Below are 19,546 nucleotides of genomic sequence, written 5' to 3'. Positions count from 1 at the left end.
AATTGAATAGTATAATCTAACCGTAGTACACCGAAGTGGGAAGAGCCATGCAAATGCAGATGCACTCTTCAATAGGCCATGTAAATCATGTAAACACCAACAAGAGATACAAGATAACTTCGAGAAAAATAACAAACCGTCAGATGAATACAAGGAAGAACATATCAGGATCTCTTCCAGAAGTCAGACGCAGGATGTATCATCTGCATTGTCAAATAATCACTTTCTCCTAGATGGATGGGACCCTATTGATTTATCAATCAGCCAAACTCAAGATTTAGACATAGCAAAGATTAAAATGGCCTTGCAGGATGGTAAACAACGACCAGCTTTGACTGACATTTCTGCTTATTCCTCTTATTTGAAAACATTATGGCGGCAATGGGATCGACTGGAAATAGTTTGCGACTTGCTATATCGGAGATTCGAAACTGACGATGGAGACCAAATTTACCAACTGGTTACTCCAAAGGATAGACAACGCGATGTTATTAGACATCACCACGACACCAAATGCAATGGACATCTCGGCATAGAGAAAACACTTGGAAAGATCAGACAATCATTCTATTGGCCGGGGATGGTTATTTTTACAACAGCATGTATGAAATATATATATCATTTATATATATATATATATATAATGATAGTCAAGGGGAAGTAATTATCCCCCAGAACGTATTCATTTTTTTAAGGCCCATTATGCTACATAAATGTTTTTAATTTTATTCCTCTAAGGACTATTTCCTGAGGCAATGTGCCTTTAAGTAAATATTTATGGGTTTATTATCGATACAGACTTTTAACGTTAAATATATTAAATTTTAACTAATTAACTGATACAATGAGTTTTTATGCACATAAGTAAATATATATGGGCTCATTATCGAAACAGACTTTAAACGTAAAATATATTAAATTTTAACAAATTAATTGATGAGTTTTTATGCACATGAGGAATCAGTCCCAAAAATCTGAAGATATTATTTTACATACAATTAGTCATGTTAAGATAAAGAACATATACACATCATAGCAAACGCACATACAATACTCTGTATTGAATTTTGACATAGTTAAGTCCATTTTTTATGTCTTTTAATTTATTTACTATAATATTTCTTAAACCAGAACAGATATTTACTTGAAACTTAAAATTTATATGAATGGTTACAAATGTGATAAAGAAGATCAACAAGGAGAGGCGGCGTTCAATGAACGCAACCCCCATAGGACCAAGCAACAAGAACATTGGCAAGGAGCCCAGGCGGACCCAAAACAAAAACAGGACAGGGCACAAGACAGGCAAGCTCAGATGACGAAAATTCTACATTTCCATTGAATTATTACACAAGTTATGCCCCTTTTTGGCTAAGAAAATGTTCTCATATAACTATTAATACTTAAATGTTTCTAAAACTAGAAAATATATTCACTTGAAACTATATAATATATGAAGTATCACAAATAAGCTCAGTATGCAAAGTTTTTACACTCTGACATTTTGACATAATTATGCTATTTTTTAACTTCACTGCTTTTGTTTGTTAAAGTACATTGGGAAAATGAAAATGTATTTGTTACTGTTTCGAACATTATTTGACAATATATATCTAAACCTTTACCTGTACAATTTGACTTTTTTTCACTAGAGATAAATTATTTTTATGTATATGTTTTTGTGCCAGTAGTAACAAGAATGTCGAACGACACATATGCCCCCCTTTCTAGCCCTTGACTCACATAATTGGTAATTTTGTTACAGAAACTTGCCATTAATTGGTACATGGAAGTGTTCAATTATGGAAAAAAGAAAAATAATGAAGACTTTGTGATAAATAGTTTTCAAGATCATGAAATATTTAAGGCCCCTGTGACTTAGAACTTTGAACTAGTGACCCAAAATCAATAACGTATGACTGTATGTACCTTTTCCATGTACACCTCTAACAAACCGTGTCAATGGATATTTGTATATAGTGTATGGTGTGAAATTTCCTTTAACATCATGTAAACCATTTAAAATTCTTTAGTAAGCTTATTTCCGTTTGTTGCCTCGGGGGATCGTCCATTTTCCGTGTTTTTATGCTATTTTCTTATTGTTGGATTTAAGAACCATATGCCGGCAACCCCAAACCTTTAACAATATTGCTTTTATGTGGCTGCGTTAACCCATGTTTCTTTTAAGATTCGAAGAATGTCGTCAATGCTCATTATTATGTGAGAAAGTTTAGCAGCTAGCTTACGTGATTTTGTTTATTTATTCATGTTCTACCTGTGGATTATCTCGAATCAGATATAAGCACGAGAGCACATGAATGCCTCATCAGGATAAGTGAAGAGGCGCTGAATGATATCTACGGTTTTTGTGTGACTTAAACACACATTAACATTTTTATTTCATCATATGTACTTCTACAAATGTACACATTAAATGATATACGTTACATATACGGTATATTTCGCATTAAAATACGATTTAACTAGTTCAGTGTATTTGCTATCTGATAACTTTAAACGTATCAAATAAAATAAATATGTCTACATAAATGTTAAATATAGCCTACATAGTGATTAACACAGATAAAAATAATTGCAATGTATTTAAACTTAAAGATCCTCTAACAAAATGTTGTATGGTTTTAAATCATAAATATGATGCTCAGATTAAGATGTAATGTTATAATATTATAGGTTCCAAAAAGCATTATTTATAAATATATTACCGAATTTAACATTTCATGTAAGTAAAGGGACGTAATATGAAATCGATTTTCTATAAAGTTTGAGTCAAGTTTTCCAATAAGAAATGAATGCATATATTTTAATGATTGCATTTAATATGCACACATATTTGCAGTACACATTTTACATATTCTTTGATTTTTGAAAATTGTTTTATTAGCATAATTATATACATATATATAATTTTACTGTGTGTGGTTAACCACTTTACTCACAATATAAAATCAGGAACTTTAGAGTGAAAAATTTAATAGACTCGTGCATATTTTTTGCGTGACGTCATTGCATTAAATAAACAAATAAATGATTCAATGGCAATAAATTCGGTGAGGTAAGCGATGGTTTGAATAATCTGTGAAATGCTGGTTTAAATTCTTTCTATTTGCAAATTAAATATTTTCAAGAACATCTAATGAAACAATTTGAGCATATTATAAGGACATTATGATTCACACCATATATTAAATGATGATTTTAAATCGTAAATGTCTTTTCTTTTATATTTTTAGAATTTGGTAATGCTTAATTGAAAAGATAGTATTTAAGAAAAAGTAACTCTACCTGCATTGCAATGTTTAATGCAGCTATGCAATAATTAAATAACTAATCATTTTGTTTAGAAACAAATATTGTATTTTTGAATCAATTATTGCACTATGGCCTTTGTATCATTAGACATTAGACACATCTGCACATTGTCTTTCATTGACATGCTGAAATATGACGTTGACTACCAAATTTACTGGACACTATTGCATTATGGCAAAGTTCAATTGCATAGAAACAAATTTAAATCTATATTTGTTTATTAATGTGGCAGCATAGCATTTTTGCACATATGCAATCTTGTTTCCACATCTTTTTTCAATAGATACTTAATAGTTGATCAATTTCTTAAGTTCATTAAGAAAATCTAAAAGGTCAAATGCTTTCGTATAAAATTTAATTCTATAAGCTCTATAAATGTTTCTTCTGCTGCAATTTTAAGGGCGCTTTTCACGACGTGAATTTATGAGATCTCGTCTGACCATTTGGAGGTAAATGATTCTTCAAAATATTAAACCATTTACTCATTAAGTCCTCTTTTAACGATTTAAGTAATTTAATCATTTTATGTTCAATGATATCAACATTTCACAAAATTTATGAAAAAATCAGTAGCATAATCAAAATTGTAATATTTTGAGAAGTTTGTCACCATCATAGTCGGTACTTCCTGTCTGAGTATCCTGTTGCTCAAACGTAAAATGGTCTTCAGATGTGTGTTGATGATGATCTTTTTCACTGGTTTTACTCTCCAGCTTACAACTAAATAGTAGTTGCAATTCTTTTAGTAACACATAAACTCTTGGGATAAAATCTGTACAGTGTAATAGCTTTAATGTGCACGGTCATATAATTTCGCATGGTTGCCAGTTTTCGTTTATTGTCATTGACGCAACTTATTCTTTTCTAGTTATCGATTGTCGGCCTTCCCCATTCCGATATCTTTTCAAGTGGTTCTTTGCCGTGCCAACAATCCTTAAGCCGCCTTTATACATTTACTCTGCCCACAATTGAATTTATTTCTGCATCCGTAAACATATTGTCAAAAAATAAAGCATGTACATTGTCATATATTAGAGATGTCACTGTAGGATGGCGCTTTGTTTAATGCATGAGCCCCCTAATATGGGCCTTTTAAGGAACTATAAAATTAATAACATAGGTCAGTTATAGACCTTAAAAGAAACAAGAACGCAAAATTTAAACAAAGTTTACCGTATGGTTTATGAGTTTTGAAGATTTTCATAAGTAAAAATTGGCTATTAGAAGGGCTCTTTTTCAGAAATGAGAAACTCTAAATATTCTATTTTATAATCATATGAAAAACTGATTTCCTATAAAACATTTTCAAGATAATAATAGCATTCAGCTAACAAATGACCCAGCAAATTTATTGTGTCTACTCAAAATGTTTGAAATATGTATATAAATGTTACCATACCCTACCAATTTTAAGTAGTTGTTTGATCATTTTTCTACTTGGAGGGCCTTATTCAAAATATCCCTAAAATCAGGGGCTGTTTTCAAAGTTTGCATATTTTTTTCTAAAAGTATATTGGTTGCGCTTGTCAAATATAAAACACTTTTACCGTCCAGTTTTTATTTTATTAGACATAGAAATTATCAGGTACAATATTTGATAGTAAATTTGGCACAGTTTAGCCAATAAATACCAAAAATAATTTCCTGATTAAAATGAAATACTTTTCTCTTTTCAAGAGTGATCTTATGTTCAAACAAAAAGAAAGAAAAAAAAAGTTGCATTTTCTGGGGCTTGAACCCGCGCCCCTCAGTTATAATGCAGTTGACAGTGGTACTAGCCTATTTGAATACTCTTTCAATGTGGAGGTAATGCATTAGGTGGGCCATATCTTAACCCTTTACCTCAAATATACGCTAAACTTTTTCGGCACCGCCCCCATCGAAAAGGTACATCAGAGGTTTGCCAGAAGGGGGATGTGCCCCCTTCTGTTTGTGGGTTTGAAGGGTTGGGGCGGTAGTCCCCCTCATCGCCAAGAAAATTTTGGATTGAGAGGCTAAAATGACACCAGGTCCATCATAAGGTAACGTGTAACCAACGCTGAAAAGCCTTTGATTCTATCTCAATCCCTTGAGAAGTTGCAGCACTTTGAAATAAATTTTGATGGAAAAAGTCAAGGCAAAATAGTGATTTTTGGCAATTTTGAGATGTCCCCTCGTCAGACTGAGCATGTCGTTACAAAGGCAATGGTCCAGTTAGCATTTGTGCCAAATTTTATTAGTATTGAAGCATTTTTCATAGTTTCATAGCAGTGTGATCTTGTAACAGGAGGCTTTTCAATGAAAACGGCCATTTTTCACAATATGCTCATGAGGGAAAGGGTTAAGTACCGCAAACTTGAAGACCCTAAACATAATTCTTTTTTACATTTAATGGATTAAAGTCACGGGTTCCTTGACCTTTGACCAAAATAGGAGAAGATGTTTGAATGGAGTGTAGGACAACCCCGCCCGTGGACAAAAGCTGCCCCCATTTAAAAATGACAAGGTGGACAAATGAAATTTACACATTGGACAAAAAAGACCCCCGTTAAAAATACAGATAAGACAAAAGCCAGTCCATCAAACAAAAGCCGCCTAATGTTTATAGACCAGACTGATTACTATCTTTTTTCACACGTCCAGTGTTTTGGAACTTGGGTTATACTTCAGATAAATCTAAACGGATATGCGCATTTAACTTTTATTTCCTTGATAAGCATTTATAACCGATTCTCTGAAAATATTCATTTACATTTGTACTGTTCAATATATTATAAATGTAAAAACATTCATATCATCAATAAATTATATACGAATTACACAATAAATCAAATTAAAACTTTTGTAATTATGAATTTAAATCTTAATCTTTTAAACCAGTTGCAATTAATTGTTAAATCAAACGACTTGTTTCAATACATCACGTTCCGGATTTAAACTGACAAGATTCTTAATAACAATTGTTTGATGGACAGGGGGGGGGGGCTCTGTCCTACCTGTATTTTTTAGGGGGGGGGGCTTTTGTCCTTCCTGTAAATTTCATTGGGGTGGGGGCTTTTATGAGCGAGGTAAATTGTTTTGGGAGAGACAGAATGACTTCATTCAGAATGACGGATTCACAAAAAAGATTATACAACTGAATCATTCGATTCGGAGCGCATCAAACGAGTACTTCAGCTCTGACCTCAATCTATTTAATTCACTGTTGAATAACAGTATATATTACAGATTAGCCATACATGTTAACAAAACGAATGTTGATTTGGCATTATATTAACAATATATCATTGACCAAATTAAATGTCAACTGATAAAATATGTCAATGCTTTAACAAAATATACATCACGTAAGATTATCACGTTATCAAATTGTACAATGGGCTCAATAAATGGCTGCCGGATCACTCGGATAAAATACTAAAATCGAAGTTTATTAGAGAAAAATAGAATCAATAAAGAAAGTTTAAAACGGCAAAAAATTGTAAATGTTGCCGACTTGTTCAAGGACTGTACTAAAAAGCTAAAGTTTCTTAAGCACAGGCTTCAGTAGAGGGCGACAATTCGATATTGCGACAGTGCGATGACGACATTACGATAGTGCGATGACGACAATACGACAGTACGATGGCGATAACGCGATAGTACGATGACGACAGAGCGACAGTGCTATCGCACTGTCGCTATCGCATTGTCGTCATCGCACTATCGCATTATCGCCATCGTACTGCTGCATTGTTTTATGTCGTCATCGCATTATCGCACTGTCGCCATCTCATTGTCGCACTGTCGCCATCGCGTTATGGCATTGTCGAATATCGCCTTATGGTGGGCGGTTTTTATCTGCTGACAAATAAGCTGAAGATATAGAATAAGGGAAAATAAATTCACTTTTGTCAAAACTTTTTTCTTCTTGTTTTTATCTTTTCCTTATTAATATTTTTGTTTGTTTCTTTTCTGTATACTAAAACGTCTAAATAAAGTTATGAATTAATAAGAAAGTAACATTTTATATCCAAAGATATGGGAAATACTTAATGAGTATAAATACACGGAAAATGTAATAAATTGTGAGAAACTTCAATATAGAAGAAATATATCAGATGGAAATGATGTTATGTTGACATTTAAAAGATGTTGACATTTAAAGATGCACAAAGAAATAAAATAGTTGTTTATTACTTATATAAATAGACAAACAAATTATATGTATAGATTATATTACAAAAATATGAACAAAAATAAAATTGTGTAATGGAAAATAATAATGATTATAATTTAGATTTGAATAGTCTGTAAAAAATACAAAATAAAAAGATTCCTTATATTTAATTGGTCAGTTATACATAGGTTTTCCGTAATACAAAGATAGTTCATGTGTAATAAATCTAACTTGTCAGTACTTGTCACTGTGAAAATACTGCTAAATTACTTAAGTAATATATATTCATTTTTTCTATATATCTAACATAAGTGGTCAGCAATTTTAAGTATAAATTTAACTTAACAGCAGATTCTACTCTAAGTTTAACTTGTCAGCAAAGTCTACAGTAGCCTGGTGGGCATAGTGAGACAATGTGTTTCAATGTTGGATAACACATCTATCTTGCTATCGTATATCCATTACATTTATTCCGGAAAAATAATTACTGTGTTTTTAAGGGGAAATCATGCAAAGTTCGAGTTACCAACTGCCACTTGTTTTTTTATAATTATAGCAAAAGTGATTTTAGCTCAATCCCGAGAAACTGCTGATGAATGTACAGAGTAAAATGGTATTTGCCGTGAAATACCAATTTATTTTGGATGTTTATGATGCAAACCAATTAATTCACTGCTGAGAAACTAAAATATAAAAGAAATTGCTAAAGTGGTTCTTGCCGTATTTTCTTTTTATTCTGGTCAGCAGATTAAATGTACTGTACGTCATGCGAAAAACTGCTGACCAGTTAAACGTACTGTATGATCTACTGACCAGTTAAACATATAGAAGGATCTGCTGACCAGTTAAACTTACGGTGAAAATTGCTAACTTCTTTTTTTAGATATACAGAGAAAATTATGTAAAGACGTACAATTCCTTTTTTTACACTGTTTACTTAGTAAATAATCATAATAAATTCTACATCTTACAAAACAAAACAAAAACTGATGACCAATTAAAAATAAAAAAGAAATAACAGTCTTTCATATTGAACAAAGCTGACCAGTTAGAGTTATTAATGAACTATATTTGGATTTATAGAGGAAACTTTTATATTGGAATTGAAATGCATATTTTCATTTTCCGTATTTACACTGTAAAAATTTGTTCTTCACTGCAGTGAAACATATTTTCTGTATTTTGAATTGTGTCTTGGCGGACTATTTTCTTCTTCGACAATGCGATGGCGACAGTACGATAGTTGGAAGACGACAGTGCGATAACGCGATGACAACAGTGCAAAATTCAATGACGACAATCCGATAATGCGACAGTGCGATGACGACACTGTGATAGTGCGATGACGACAATGCGATAGTGCGATGTCGACAGTACTATAGCGCGATGGCATTAACGCGATGGTATTATTGCACTTGTGTATTGTCGCCATCGCATTATCGTACCGTCGTCATCGCATTATCGCACTGTCGTTATTGCGTTATCACACTGTCGCCATCGCATTATCGCATTGTCACTATTGCATTATCGTATTGTCGCATTATAGCACTGTCGTCATCGCATTATCGCACTGTCGCTATCGCACTATCAGATTGTTGTCATTGCACTGTCGTATTGTCGTCATCGCACATTCGTTCTGTCGCCCTCTGGATTATAAAACATAACCACGATGGCACTATAGGATTACCGTAGATTTAACATTTTTCACGTACAGTTTACTGAAACCAGCATTCAGGAAAAAAAAAACGATTTCGGTCACGTGATAATCCGCAATGATACACTTGTTAGTAGAGCACTTGACTGTGAAGCCGACTCGAAGACGACATATGTCAGTTTCTGTCATTTCAACTGAATAATCTCTCCCCTGGCATGTACAGAAAAAATAGCAGTTCCTTGCAAAAGTAAAGGCATAGAGTACTTCTTAATTGTTTGACAGCTTGCTCAAGAACGAAGCGTTTACTTACAATTATTAGCGATCTGGTGAATTCAAGCGTCGCTTTGCCCTGTTGATCTTTATTAGCATTTAAATTACTTCCGTGATTCGGAGGGTAAACTGCAGAAATCGCCATCTATTATAAAACATCACCATAAAACATCACCAAGAAAGGATGCTATGTACATGTTAATCATAACAGTACAACACTTCTACAACAAAACAAACCCGGAAGTATGAATATTAAAGTGAATTTGTCTATAATGGAAGGTCTTTAATAACATAGATATTATGTTGATTGTATTCAGTATCAGATATAACAACACACAACAAAAGGAGTGTGTTTAGATGTGGTTGGCAAGTGTGCGTTACAGGATCTGAAATGACATATATTCAGATAATAAAATGTTCTAGAACAAAATATTATTATTCATCATAATTTTAAATGAACATACTTAATCAGTCAGAACTTATCAGCACTTTTTTCGAATTATATTTCATTAGAATATCCAAATGACAATTTTTTTTTGTTTTTTCAATTTCTTTAATACTTATCCATTATAGACTAATCAACTTTAATCGATTCATATTATCATTAAATGTGTGATTTAAAACTCTTTATTACAGGAATAATGAAATTTGAACCATTTAAACACTAATATTTCAAATTAATATTTAATTGTATTAACATCATACTGAACCTGAGTGTTGTGAACATTTACGCTTAACCAAATGTTTACAAACATTTAATACACTTGTTACTATATATAGTAACAAAATTGCCTATGATTTCAACTGATTATGAGTGTCACGTGACCTATTATGAGTTTGCGGCCCGGGGCCGAGAACTAGTTATCAGCCCGCAGAACATGTGCACGTGCACAAACTGAAACAATGACGTCATATTTTACGACATCAAACAGTTAACTGTAAAAGTGAAAGTAGGTTGTCAGCACGAATCGCTTTATTTTTATTATGACAGCTTAAGCGTATTTAGTACAAACACATTTTTGTTACTATTGAAATTTGAAGACATAATAGATGTAATCTACGACAAATTCATTCCGAAAAAAAATGAAAATAAAACTTGCTTCTAGATTCTACTGTTTTGAACACACAAACAGTAAACATCTCTGTACAGAACAGAAGAAGAGTAGACAAGAATTTCAACGAAAGAACTTTGTTGTTTTTTTTTTTGTTTTAAAAAAGATCTATTAGATCTACCAAGTGTATTAAAGACATTAATACACGTCAGAGAAGGGCCGGAAGGTGATAATCGGCCCTGAATGAATAATGGCCCTCGGGCTAAAGCCCTCGGGTCCATTATTCATTTTGTGGGCCGATTATCACCTTCCGGCCCTCTCCTGCCGTGTATTAACCTCTTAATACAATGTTTGATCTATTGTTTTTGTTTTATTTTTGGGGGAGGGTAATGTCGCATCAATATAACATAGGTCATATGGCAATTTTCCATCTTACTGGATGAGTAAGCCCTTGAATTATTTAAGTCACGCATCAACTTCAAACTTCAAACATATGTTCCTTATTATTAACCACATTTTATTTGACAAGGTTCACATCTCTAGCACAAATATTTTCAGGGTCATCTCCCCTTGAATTTTCCTTAAAAATATTTTGTTTTATTTTTTACTGTTTCTTCTATATTTCTTAAGGTAACTTCAATCCTCAAATATATGTTCCTTATCATCAACCACATGCTACGTGACAATGTTCATAACTCTAGCTCCAATATTTTCAGATTTATCTGTCTTTGAACTTAGAATTTTCCTTGAAAATATTATTTTTTACTGTTACTTATCTCTATTTTAAGAGATACACTTCATACTTTAAATATCATTAACCACATGTTATGTGACAAGGTTCATAACTTTAGTATGACAATTTCCAGAATTACCCCCCTCCCTTGAACTTATTTATGGAATTTATGTTAACAAATGTTAATTTTTACTATAACTTAATACATAATTATACATAATTGATTTTCTTTCACAGTTTTGTCTTCCATACCAACATTCTGGACTTTGTCCGGGACATAACTGTGAAATCACAAGAGGTATCATTTAGAAACTTTCATGTAGGTAGATTGATTTTATTGAATAGTTGTGCTTTGCAATTGTCCGGGACATAACTCTGAAACTTCAAGAGATATCAACAAGAAGTAGTTTCTCTGTGTCAAAAACCTGTTTAGGGAGCATCATAGGTTCTTTTTTCTTTCTCTCTTATTTTGAATGAGTTACCCTATGCCCCCCCCCCCCCTTTGAACTTCCGGTATAAAAAAACTCACCCGATACAAAATTCTCAATGCCATATATCAATTGAGTCTTTGAATCAAGTAAAAAATGTACGAAAGACCGGTAGGGCCATTTCAACTTCATGAATTATTGATTTCACCTTAATGAATTCACTATTTTAATTTCCTGAATTCCCGGTTTTCAACATACGGAATTCGCGATTTCATGATAACAGCTTCGTGAATTTCTTATTTCAACTTCTATAGTTAGATACATGATGAAAATTGACCAATTTATATTTTAATTGTTGTAAATGATGATATGATTCTTTTTTCTCCTTTTTATAAATCACTACAAGTTTATCTACAATTACTATAATTAATATGAGTGTCAGTCGGATGAATAAATAAAAATTTCTTGCATATCAGACTGGCGTTTCCGTTAGTTTTACCCATGCCGGAAATTTCATCTGGCATGGGGGGTTCCAGATGAGTCGCGTGCTGTACAATGGCACGATAAAGATGACCTCATTTTACCGTTATGAATGATTTTGTAATTCATACGCTGTTGAATGAAAGTAGTTACGGTTGTAATGATATAAATTTTCATTGAAAATAATGATAAAGAATTTAAAATATAATGGAATTTGGTAGAATATGCAAGAAAAAATATCTGACATATGTTTGCGGTTCGGATCGGAATATCCATCCCTCGGTCACCCGCCCATGGGCGGTAACTCGGCAAGCCTCGTTACCGCCCAATGGGCGGATCACTTCGGGACGGATATTCCGATCCGAACCGCAAAATATGACAGATATTATTAATCTAACCTTTACATTCAAGAATATTATAAATATATATGTGTTTTGTTTTTTGTTTATACAAAAAGATTTTAAATTTTGTATAGATTTACTTTTTTATTCTATGTTATTGTTAAATCAGAAGGCCATTCTGAAAATAAGTATACTTCTTACTGTTTAAACTTTGTATGTTACCTTCTATAAATAAAGATTTTATATTATTACTGCACGAATTCATAATTTCAGCTTCACGAATTCACGATTTCAATTTCACGAATTTACGATTTCAACTTCATGAATTCACGATTTTAACTTTACGAATTCAACTTCGTAAATTCACGATTTGAACTTCACGGATTCATAATTTTAACTCCACGAATTCACGATTTCAACTTCTTGAATTAACGATTACAACTTAACGAATTCAACTTCGTGAATTCACGATTTCAACTTCACGAATTCATAATTTTAACCTCATGAATTCAAGATTTCAACTTTATGAATTCACGATTACAACTTCACGAATTCAATTTCGTGAATTCACGATTTCAACTTCACGAATTCACAATTTCAACTTCAAGAATTCATGATTTCGTCTTCATGAATTCAAGATTTCAACTTCATGAATTAACGATTTTAACTTCATAATTTTAACTTCATGAATACACGATTTCAACTTGATGAATTCACGAATTAAACTTCATGAATTCACGATTACAGCTTCATGAAGCTGAAATCGTGAATTCGTGCAGTTGAAATCGTGAATTCATGAAGTTGAAATCGTGAATTCACGAAGTTGAAATGTCCCCAGCGATCTTTCGTACAATAGAACACATGTTTTTGTTATTTCTACTTGTCAAGAACGTCGTGAATCTATTGTTGTTCAATATTGTTTGTATTGTTTTATTTTAATATTATATTATGAACCTATTCTCACAGCAGGTGCTTTTCGGCCACGAACGTTCAATCTTTTCTCAATACTTCATATATTGGTAAAAGTCATAATTATATTACATTGAATAATATCAATAAAATAAATATCATTAATCCAATGAACATAAAATCAATCATAAAAACAATTATATATTCAATATTAATTCTCGTGAATTTCATAGGCAGAGCCGATGTGGAATCAAATATTCAAATGAGTGAGCACTTCATGTATAATGTATTCATAATTATCTGGTCAATATAATTGAACTATACACACGTGTAAATTTAGTTCTGCCTCCGTGCAAACTAAGTATTACAAATCAGATATTTTTAAACAAGATAAACAAATGTAAATGTCATTAAAGGCCTGCAATAACAAATCTAAAGAAACTTTTAAACAAGACACAGAATGCACCTGTATTAAACCCTTCAATTATGATATAAGTGATTCTTGCGGCATTAATTAAATTTAAAAAAGACATTCCTATATAAACTATAACAGTTATCATAGCATATTTACTATGACATTTTAAATCAAATAATCCATAGCATGTTAAAACTGCCAAGAGAACTGTAAGTACATTATAATCGTACTATCAACTTAAATCAATATAACAAAAAAAAAGTGGATGAAAACTTATTTCTGATTTAAATGTCATATATCTTATTAACGTTATGCATCTGAAACCGCAGCAACAACCATTAACAGTTAATAGTGAAGACATCCCTATGACTTGTAAAATTCCCATTCACGGGATCATTCAGATTATTGTATCCCAGTTAAGAACGTCTCTCTTTGGGTTAAGCCTTTTCATGCTTTTCTATCCACAAACAAAATGCAGCCGACAAACAACTTAAAGCTGACTCCAACCAAAAGACCCCCTCAAGATCTAGGACATGGCTAGGCATTGTTGTTAAAAAATGCTACTTAACAACTTTATTCAAAAACATACATGCTGTGTCGGTATATATCAAGGACTTCATAAGACCATTTGGAAAACGGAGTAGATTGGAACGTCGAAAGCGTGTTTTACTTGTCTGTGCAATGTGTTAAAAATAATAAATGTCCACTAAATCAAGTGCTAGGTATATAATGTCGTCTTAGACATTGTACGCAGCCATTGCTCAAGCCAATACTTTGACTGTGTGTAAGCTATATATTGGCCTCGTACATCGATCATCCTGTTTAAGACATTGTCACAGATTTCATGAAACTTTTCGATGTCACATGGAATTCGTGACCAGGTCTTTCCCAAAGTACTCATGTTTGATATTATATACAGATTGTTGTGAATCTACCTTATTAATTCATAGTAAATATTCGTATCTTAATGCACAATACAAAACATTTTCTTCACAATCCTTTTCATACAGCAGTTCCTATTTCTCATGTTTTTGTCTGTAGATGCATATAGGAATAGAAGTTTAAATAATTTTATTGTTTTATACAGTTGTCAAATACTCAAAAAGTGCCTTTAAATATTCAAACATGACAAACAGATATAAAACATTAGAAACATGATACAATTGAGTGAGATGACACTGGTTTATTTACAGTTGAACAAAAACAAACAACAACAACATCAAAAAAGCAACAACAACAAAAAAAGAAGAAAGTGAAAACATTTATAAATGGCAAAGTGGAATGACGCCTTCATTTTTATTAACGTCATAAACAAAAATCTTTATGGAACCCGGATGATAATCATATCACATGTTGTTCAGTCTTTGAGCGTTTAATAACTATAACATATTGCATGTTTTTCTTATTAAAATACATTAATCTCCTGCATAACATGTGTGTCTACACGTGCTAAAAGTATGTTGCTGCACATTCAAATACTTTCGTTGCTTTGTTGAAAAAACAAATACAAGGATCAACAATCAATAGTGAGCAATTTATAAATGTGTTTTATTATTTACACTTGTTGTCTGAAAGGCGATTCGTTCCTTTATACTATAAATAATCCGTTTTGTTTTTCAGTCAAATCATGGCCATGTGAATCACCAATCAGAAAAGCTTACAGTCGTGTAAACTCTAATGCAACTCTTCAATTTGTGGCTGACCTAACAGATCTAACTACACCAAGACTGTTTGAGGTCGGGTTTTATGATGGTAGTGCTAAAGCTCGTATAACATACAATCCAGACAAGAGTTCAAGACCTAGTGCAGCACCAGGTGTCAGTATAACAGGAGATACTGATGGCAATGTAGTTGTTACACTGGCTAATGTCCAAGAAAACAATGCTGGAATTTACATTATGACCAGTACTGGGTTTGCTACTAAATGTAGCTGTCTGTATATATTAGGTAGGTAAAACTTATCTTACTTGAGTCCGATCTAAAATTTTGTTACCAGGTAACAAGAGTTCAAAACCCGCTGCAGCACCAGATGGCAGTATAACAGAAAACTGCTGGCAATGAAGTTGTCACGTTGACTTATGTCCTACAAAACAATGCTGGAATTTACACATTGATAACATTAGGATTCTCAACAAAATGTAACTGTCTGTATATCTTAGGTAGGTATAACAAATTTAGTATTAGCTAGAGGACATATTTAACTTGTGGGTAAATCACTGGGTAATATTCAACAGAAAAATGTGTGAGCTTATATAATTAAATTTGAAATATTTGATCGTTACCGACATTGATTAACTAGTGCAGTTATTAAAGCTAAAATGTATGGATACTTCATCGTTTTTATTTATCTGAATACAGAAAAACTAAATTTAAGTGTTACTCTGAACATAAACTTTTAGTTTCTGTTCAATGTATCTCTATTAGCTATTATGTATAATGATGACACGAAGTGACAGAAAAGTCCGCCAGTCAGGTAGTGAATGATTTTACACCCCACGCGGTTTTACCGTTTTAAATGTTTTATTTGCATCATATAACCACGTAAAATCAATCTGTTATATTTCATTTTTATCCTCTGTATAGTCTGTAATGATAAATTTACTATGCGTTTATGAAAATTACAGGTTTGCATTTGCTAGACGTTTAATGAAATCTGATAGAGGATTGGTCTATCTGACGCTATAAGTTGTAAGATTTATTAAAGCAACGACCTTCTTTAACATCAGTAACTGTTGCAATTGCTAAAAAATAGTTCAGATTATTCGAATTAACCATGAAGTATTTTATGCGGGCATATGAATTTAGTGTTAATCCCTCAAAAATAAGAGAGTAATTTTCGCATTATCTTTTACTTATTTATTTGTACTAACTCTAGATGAAAATGCGGGTGGTTAGTTTTGCCCTCTCGTCTGTGCGTACGTTCATAAACTTTCTGACACGTGTAGCTCAAATTGTGCTTAAGCTGGAATCAGCAAACTGAACAGGAACTTTGATCATCATGTTAAGCTATGCGTTTGACCTTTTAGCGTGTGGATAAAGTCGTTTTTTTAAGATATTGCCATTAACTTAATTAAAATTTGCAATTTACAATTTATTTTGCGCATAGCGCAAAGGGTATATATCACCCAGAGTCATGAAACTTTATAGATGTTATTTATGTTTGTCAGCATTTGAAGTTATGCACTTTTAGGTTCGCTTATGGATTTATTGAAAGTTGGTTGAGTAATTGCCCTCTACTAGTAACAAGTATTATTTTGCAATTTTCAAATTGTGTCTCTCGTAGCCCTGAAAGTATCTTACCAAGAGTCATGGAAATTTACTTACATAAATGTTGGTTATTGCCCTACATAATGTTTAATTGTTGCACGTAGCTCAAACAATTTTAAGCCTGGTGTCATGAAACCTTACAGGAATATTGGTCAGCATGTGTAGATGTACACCTGATGTATAACTTCTAAGTGAAGTTATAATAAGCGAATAATGAGACTACATATATCATTTCTAGAGAGTCGTATGAAAATCACATTTAGTGATTAGCAAATTAGCGCATAAGAAAGGAAATACAAGGTAAAAAGATAAAACATCAGCATTCAAAGTTTAAACTAACAAACTATGTATAATAAATATTGCGTTTAGGATTTGTGTGACAAAATGATGTTTTTCACTATCATTTATATTTTCCATAAACGACGTTTAAACAACAACAACACGTGCAGTTTTTTCGAATATTATTATTTCGTTATCGGCGCGTTTCGCAACACCTTCATCAAGATAATAATAATGATGTAATAATTATAGCGTAACATACGTTGGCGAAAAAATGACGTTACGTTAAACTGCAACATACATGCACATATAAAACAATGCAACACATATGTACATATTATACAGCATAGTGCACATATAAAATAATGCAGCATACATGTACATATAAAGCAATCATATAAAATAATGCAGCATAGTGCACATATAAAATAATGAAGCATACATGTACATACAATATAACGTAACATACATGTACATATAAAATTATGCCGGCACGTAAACGGATTAAAGTTATACAAGGATTTTCTATAGCAAATATATAAAAAATAGGAAAAAGAACGAATACGTGTCTAGCATGGTATTTAACTGTCAAGATAAAAAGTACACACATCTTATGGAGATCAAATTAAAATATAACCTAAGTATTTAAACCATACGGGCAAAGTGTTGTTTTTTTATTTTCTATATAACACATAAGAAAATGGGACATAGAAATAAGATACTGGGACAGCAAAAGCATAAAAATTTATTAGAATATAAATTTAGCATTGTATCCTTGTAGTGTACACGCAATAATAAGTATTTTACATGAAGGGATTTTGCTTTACAATGTAAAAAAGTAATTTACATGAATGGAATTTTTACTTGAATACCCTTCTTCCATAACATAACAACACGCATCCGTGAGCCGAAAGTTCCACAGAATCTGTTCAAAATATCCATACTTTCAGTATTATTGTTGCATACAAACTGGAATCCAAATTTATTTAGTCAATCAAATTTAATCTTACATAGCGTAAAAAACCTTCAATTTAAAAAACAGCAAGTATTGCTTTTAGCGCAAATATATAATGATGATTAAAATGTTTGTTTTCATGAATTCTTTTCAATAAATCATATTTACACTGACTTTTGATTTAGCGATTTCACCTGTTTTCTCTGCAGTAAGTTTTCGTTTGATTAATTAAAATAAGTGTACATCTGGTTCTGTGCATATTTTTCTTTTTCTTTTTTTCCGGTCATTTTATCCTTTCCGGTATTTAGTGTATGTATTTACTGGTATATACTATTTTCCGATCCGGTCGTTTCCGGTCTCTCCCGGTCTATTTTGACCGGGATTTACGAGACTTGAGAATTTGTACAAATCAAATGTTAATTATGCCCCATGAATCTAAATTCGCCCACACCCAAGAGAGTTCTTCAGTAATATATTCCTGTATAGGACATGTGTCTGTAACTCATTCCAATACTAAATAACATATTACAACTTAACTTCGTATAAAAGAGACATCTTTATGAATTTTACCTATTTAACTTTTTTTTTCGTCAAGGTCAACAGGCATATAGTAAATGTGCATAGACATAGGGACTTCATTCTATCTGTTTACATGCATCTTCATATATACTCATATTCCTCTTTGTAAAACTTGCTTCATTATGTAACTTTTATTTTGATGTTCGCTGAAGTCCATTCAGCTAACAAAACTGTCATTTTTACATTTAAACACACCCCTGGAAAAAAAATTACGAAGCGAGTCGCTACTAGCTTTTTTTAAAAGCTAACCTTGTGTCCCAATTAAAGCAAGCTTAATATTTTAATGTATATAATTATATTTGAAGATTGATCTTTCTTTAAACTCTAGAAAAATGCTACATGTCATCACGTGGGGAAGGATTGTGTCAAAAGTAAAACAAAAAATAATTTCAGGAACACCAAGAAAGCCGACAGTAACAGTTAATAAAACACCATCAGTAGGAGAGAGTGTAACATTAACATGTAGCAGTACATCAACAACCACACCCAGTAACCACAGCCTCAGTCTGACATACTCCTGGAGAGTTAACAACACATATAATCCAGATGGAATGAAATACTCGTACACTCCTAATAAGGATAAACTTACTGTAAACAACATTTTAAAGGAGGATGCCAATAAACAGTTTACATGTACAGCTACAGAAGTTGTCACTGGTGGATATACATCTAGCAGAAGTGATACATTCTCATTTGATGTTTATTGTAAGTTT

The 19,546-nt window shown here is 32.2% G+C and overlaps 1 protein-coding gene across 1 annotated transcript in view; it reads left to right on the top strand.

The window, feature by feature from the left end:
- Positions 1–298: 298 nt before the first annotated feature.
- LOC132757286 (carcinoembryonic antigen-related cell adhesion molecule 5-like) overlaps positions 299–19,546 on the top strand; it is a 28,189-nt gene continuing 8,941 nt past the window's right edge. The window contains exons 1-3 of the mRNA XM_060748533.1: positions 299–314; positions 15,374–15,700; positions 19,227–19,538. Coding sequence (XP_060604516.1) covers positions 299–314; positions 15,374–15,700; positions 19,227–19,538 — 655 coding nt within the window. The remainder of the gene's footprint in view (positions 315–15,373; positions 15,701–19,226; positions 19,539–19,546) is intronic.

This window comes from Ruditapes philippinarum, unplaced genomic scaffold (genome assembly GCF_026571515.1).
Source record: "Ruditapes philippinarum isolate M1 unplaced genomic scaffold, ASM2657151v2 ctg4619_1_1_1_1, whole genome shotgun sequence".
NCBI classification, from domain to species: Eukaryota; Metazoa; Mollusca; class Bivalvia; order Venerida; family Veneridae; genus Ruditapes; species Ruditapes philippinarum.
The sequence above is the reverse complement of the archived record's forward strand: the minus strand, read 5'-3'. Positions and strand labels throughout refer to the sequence as shown.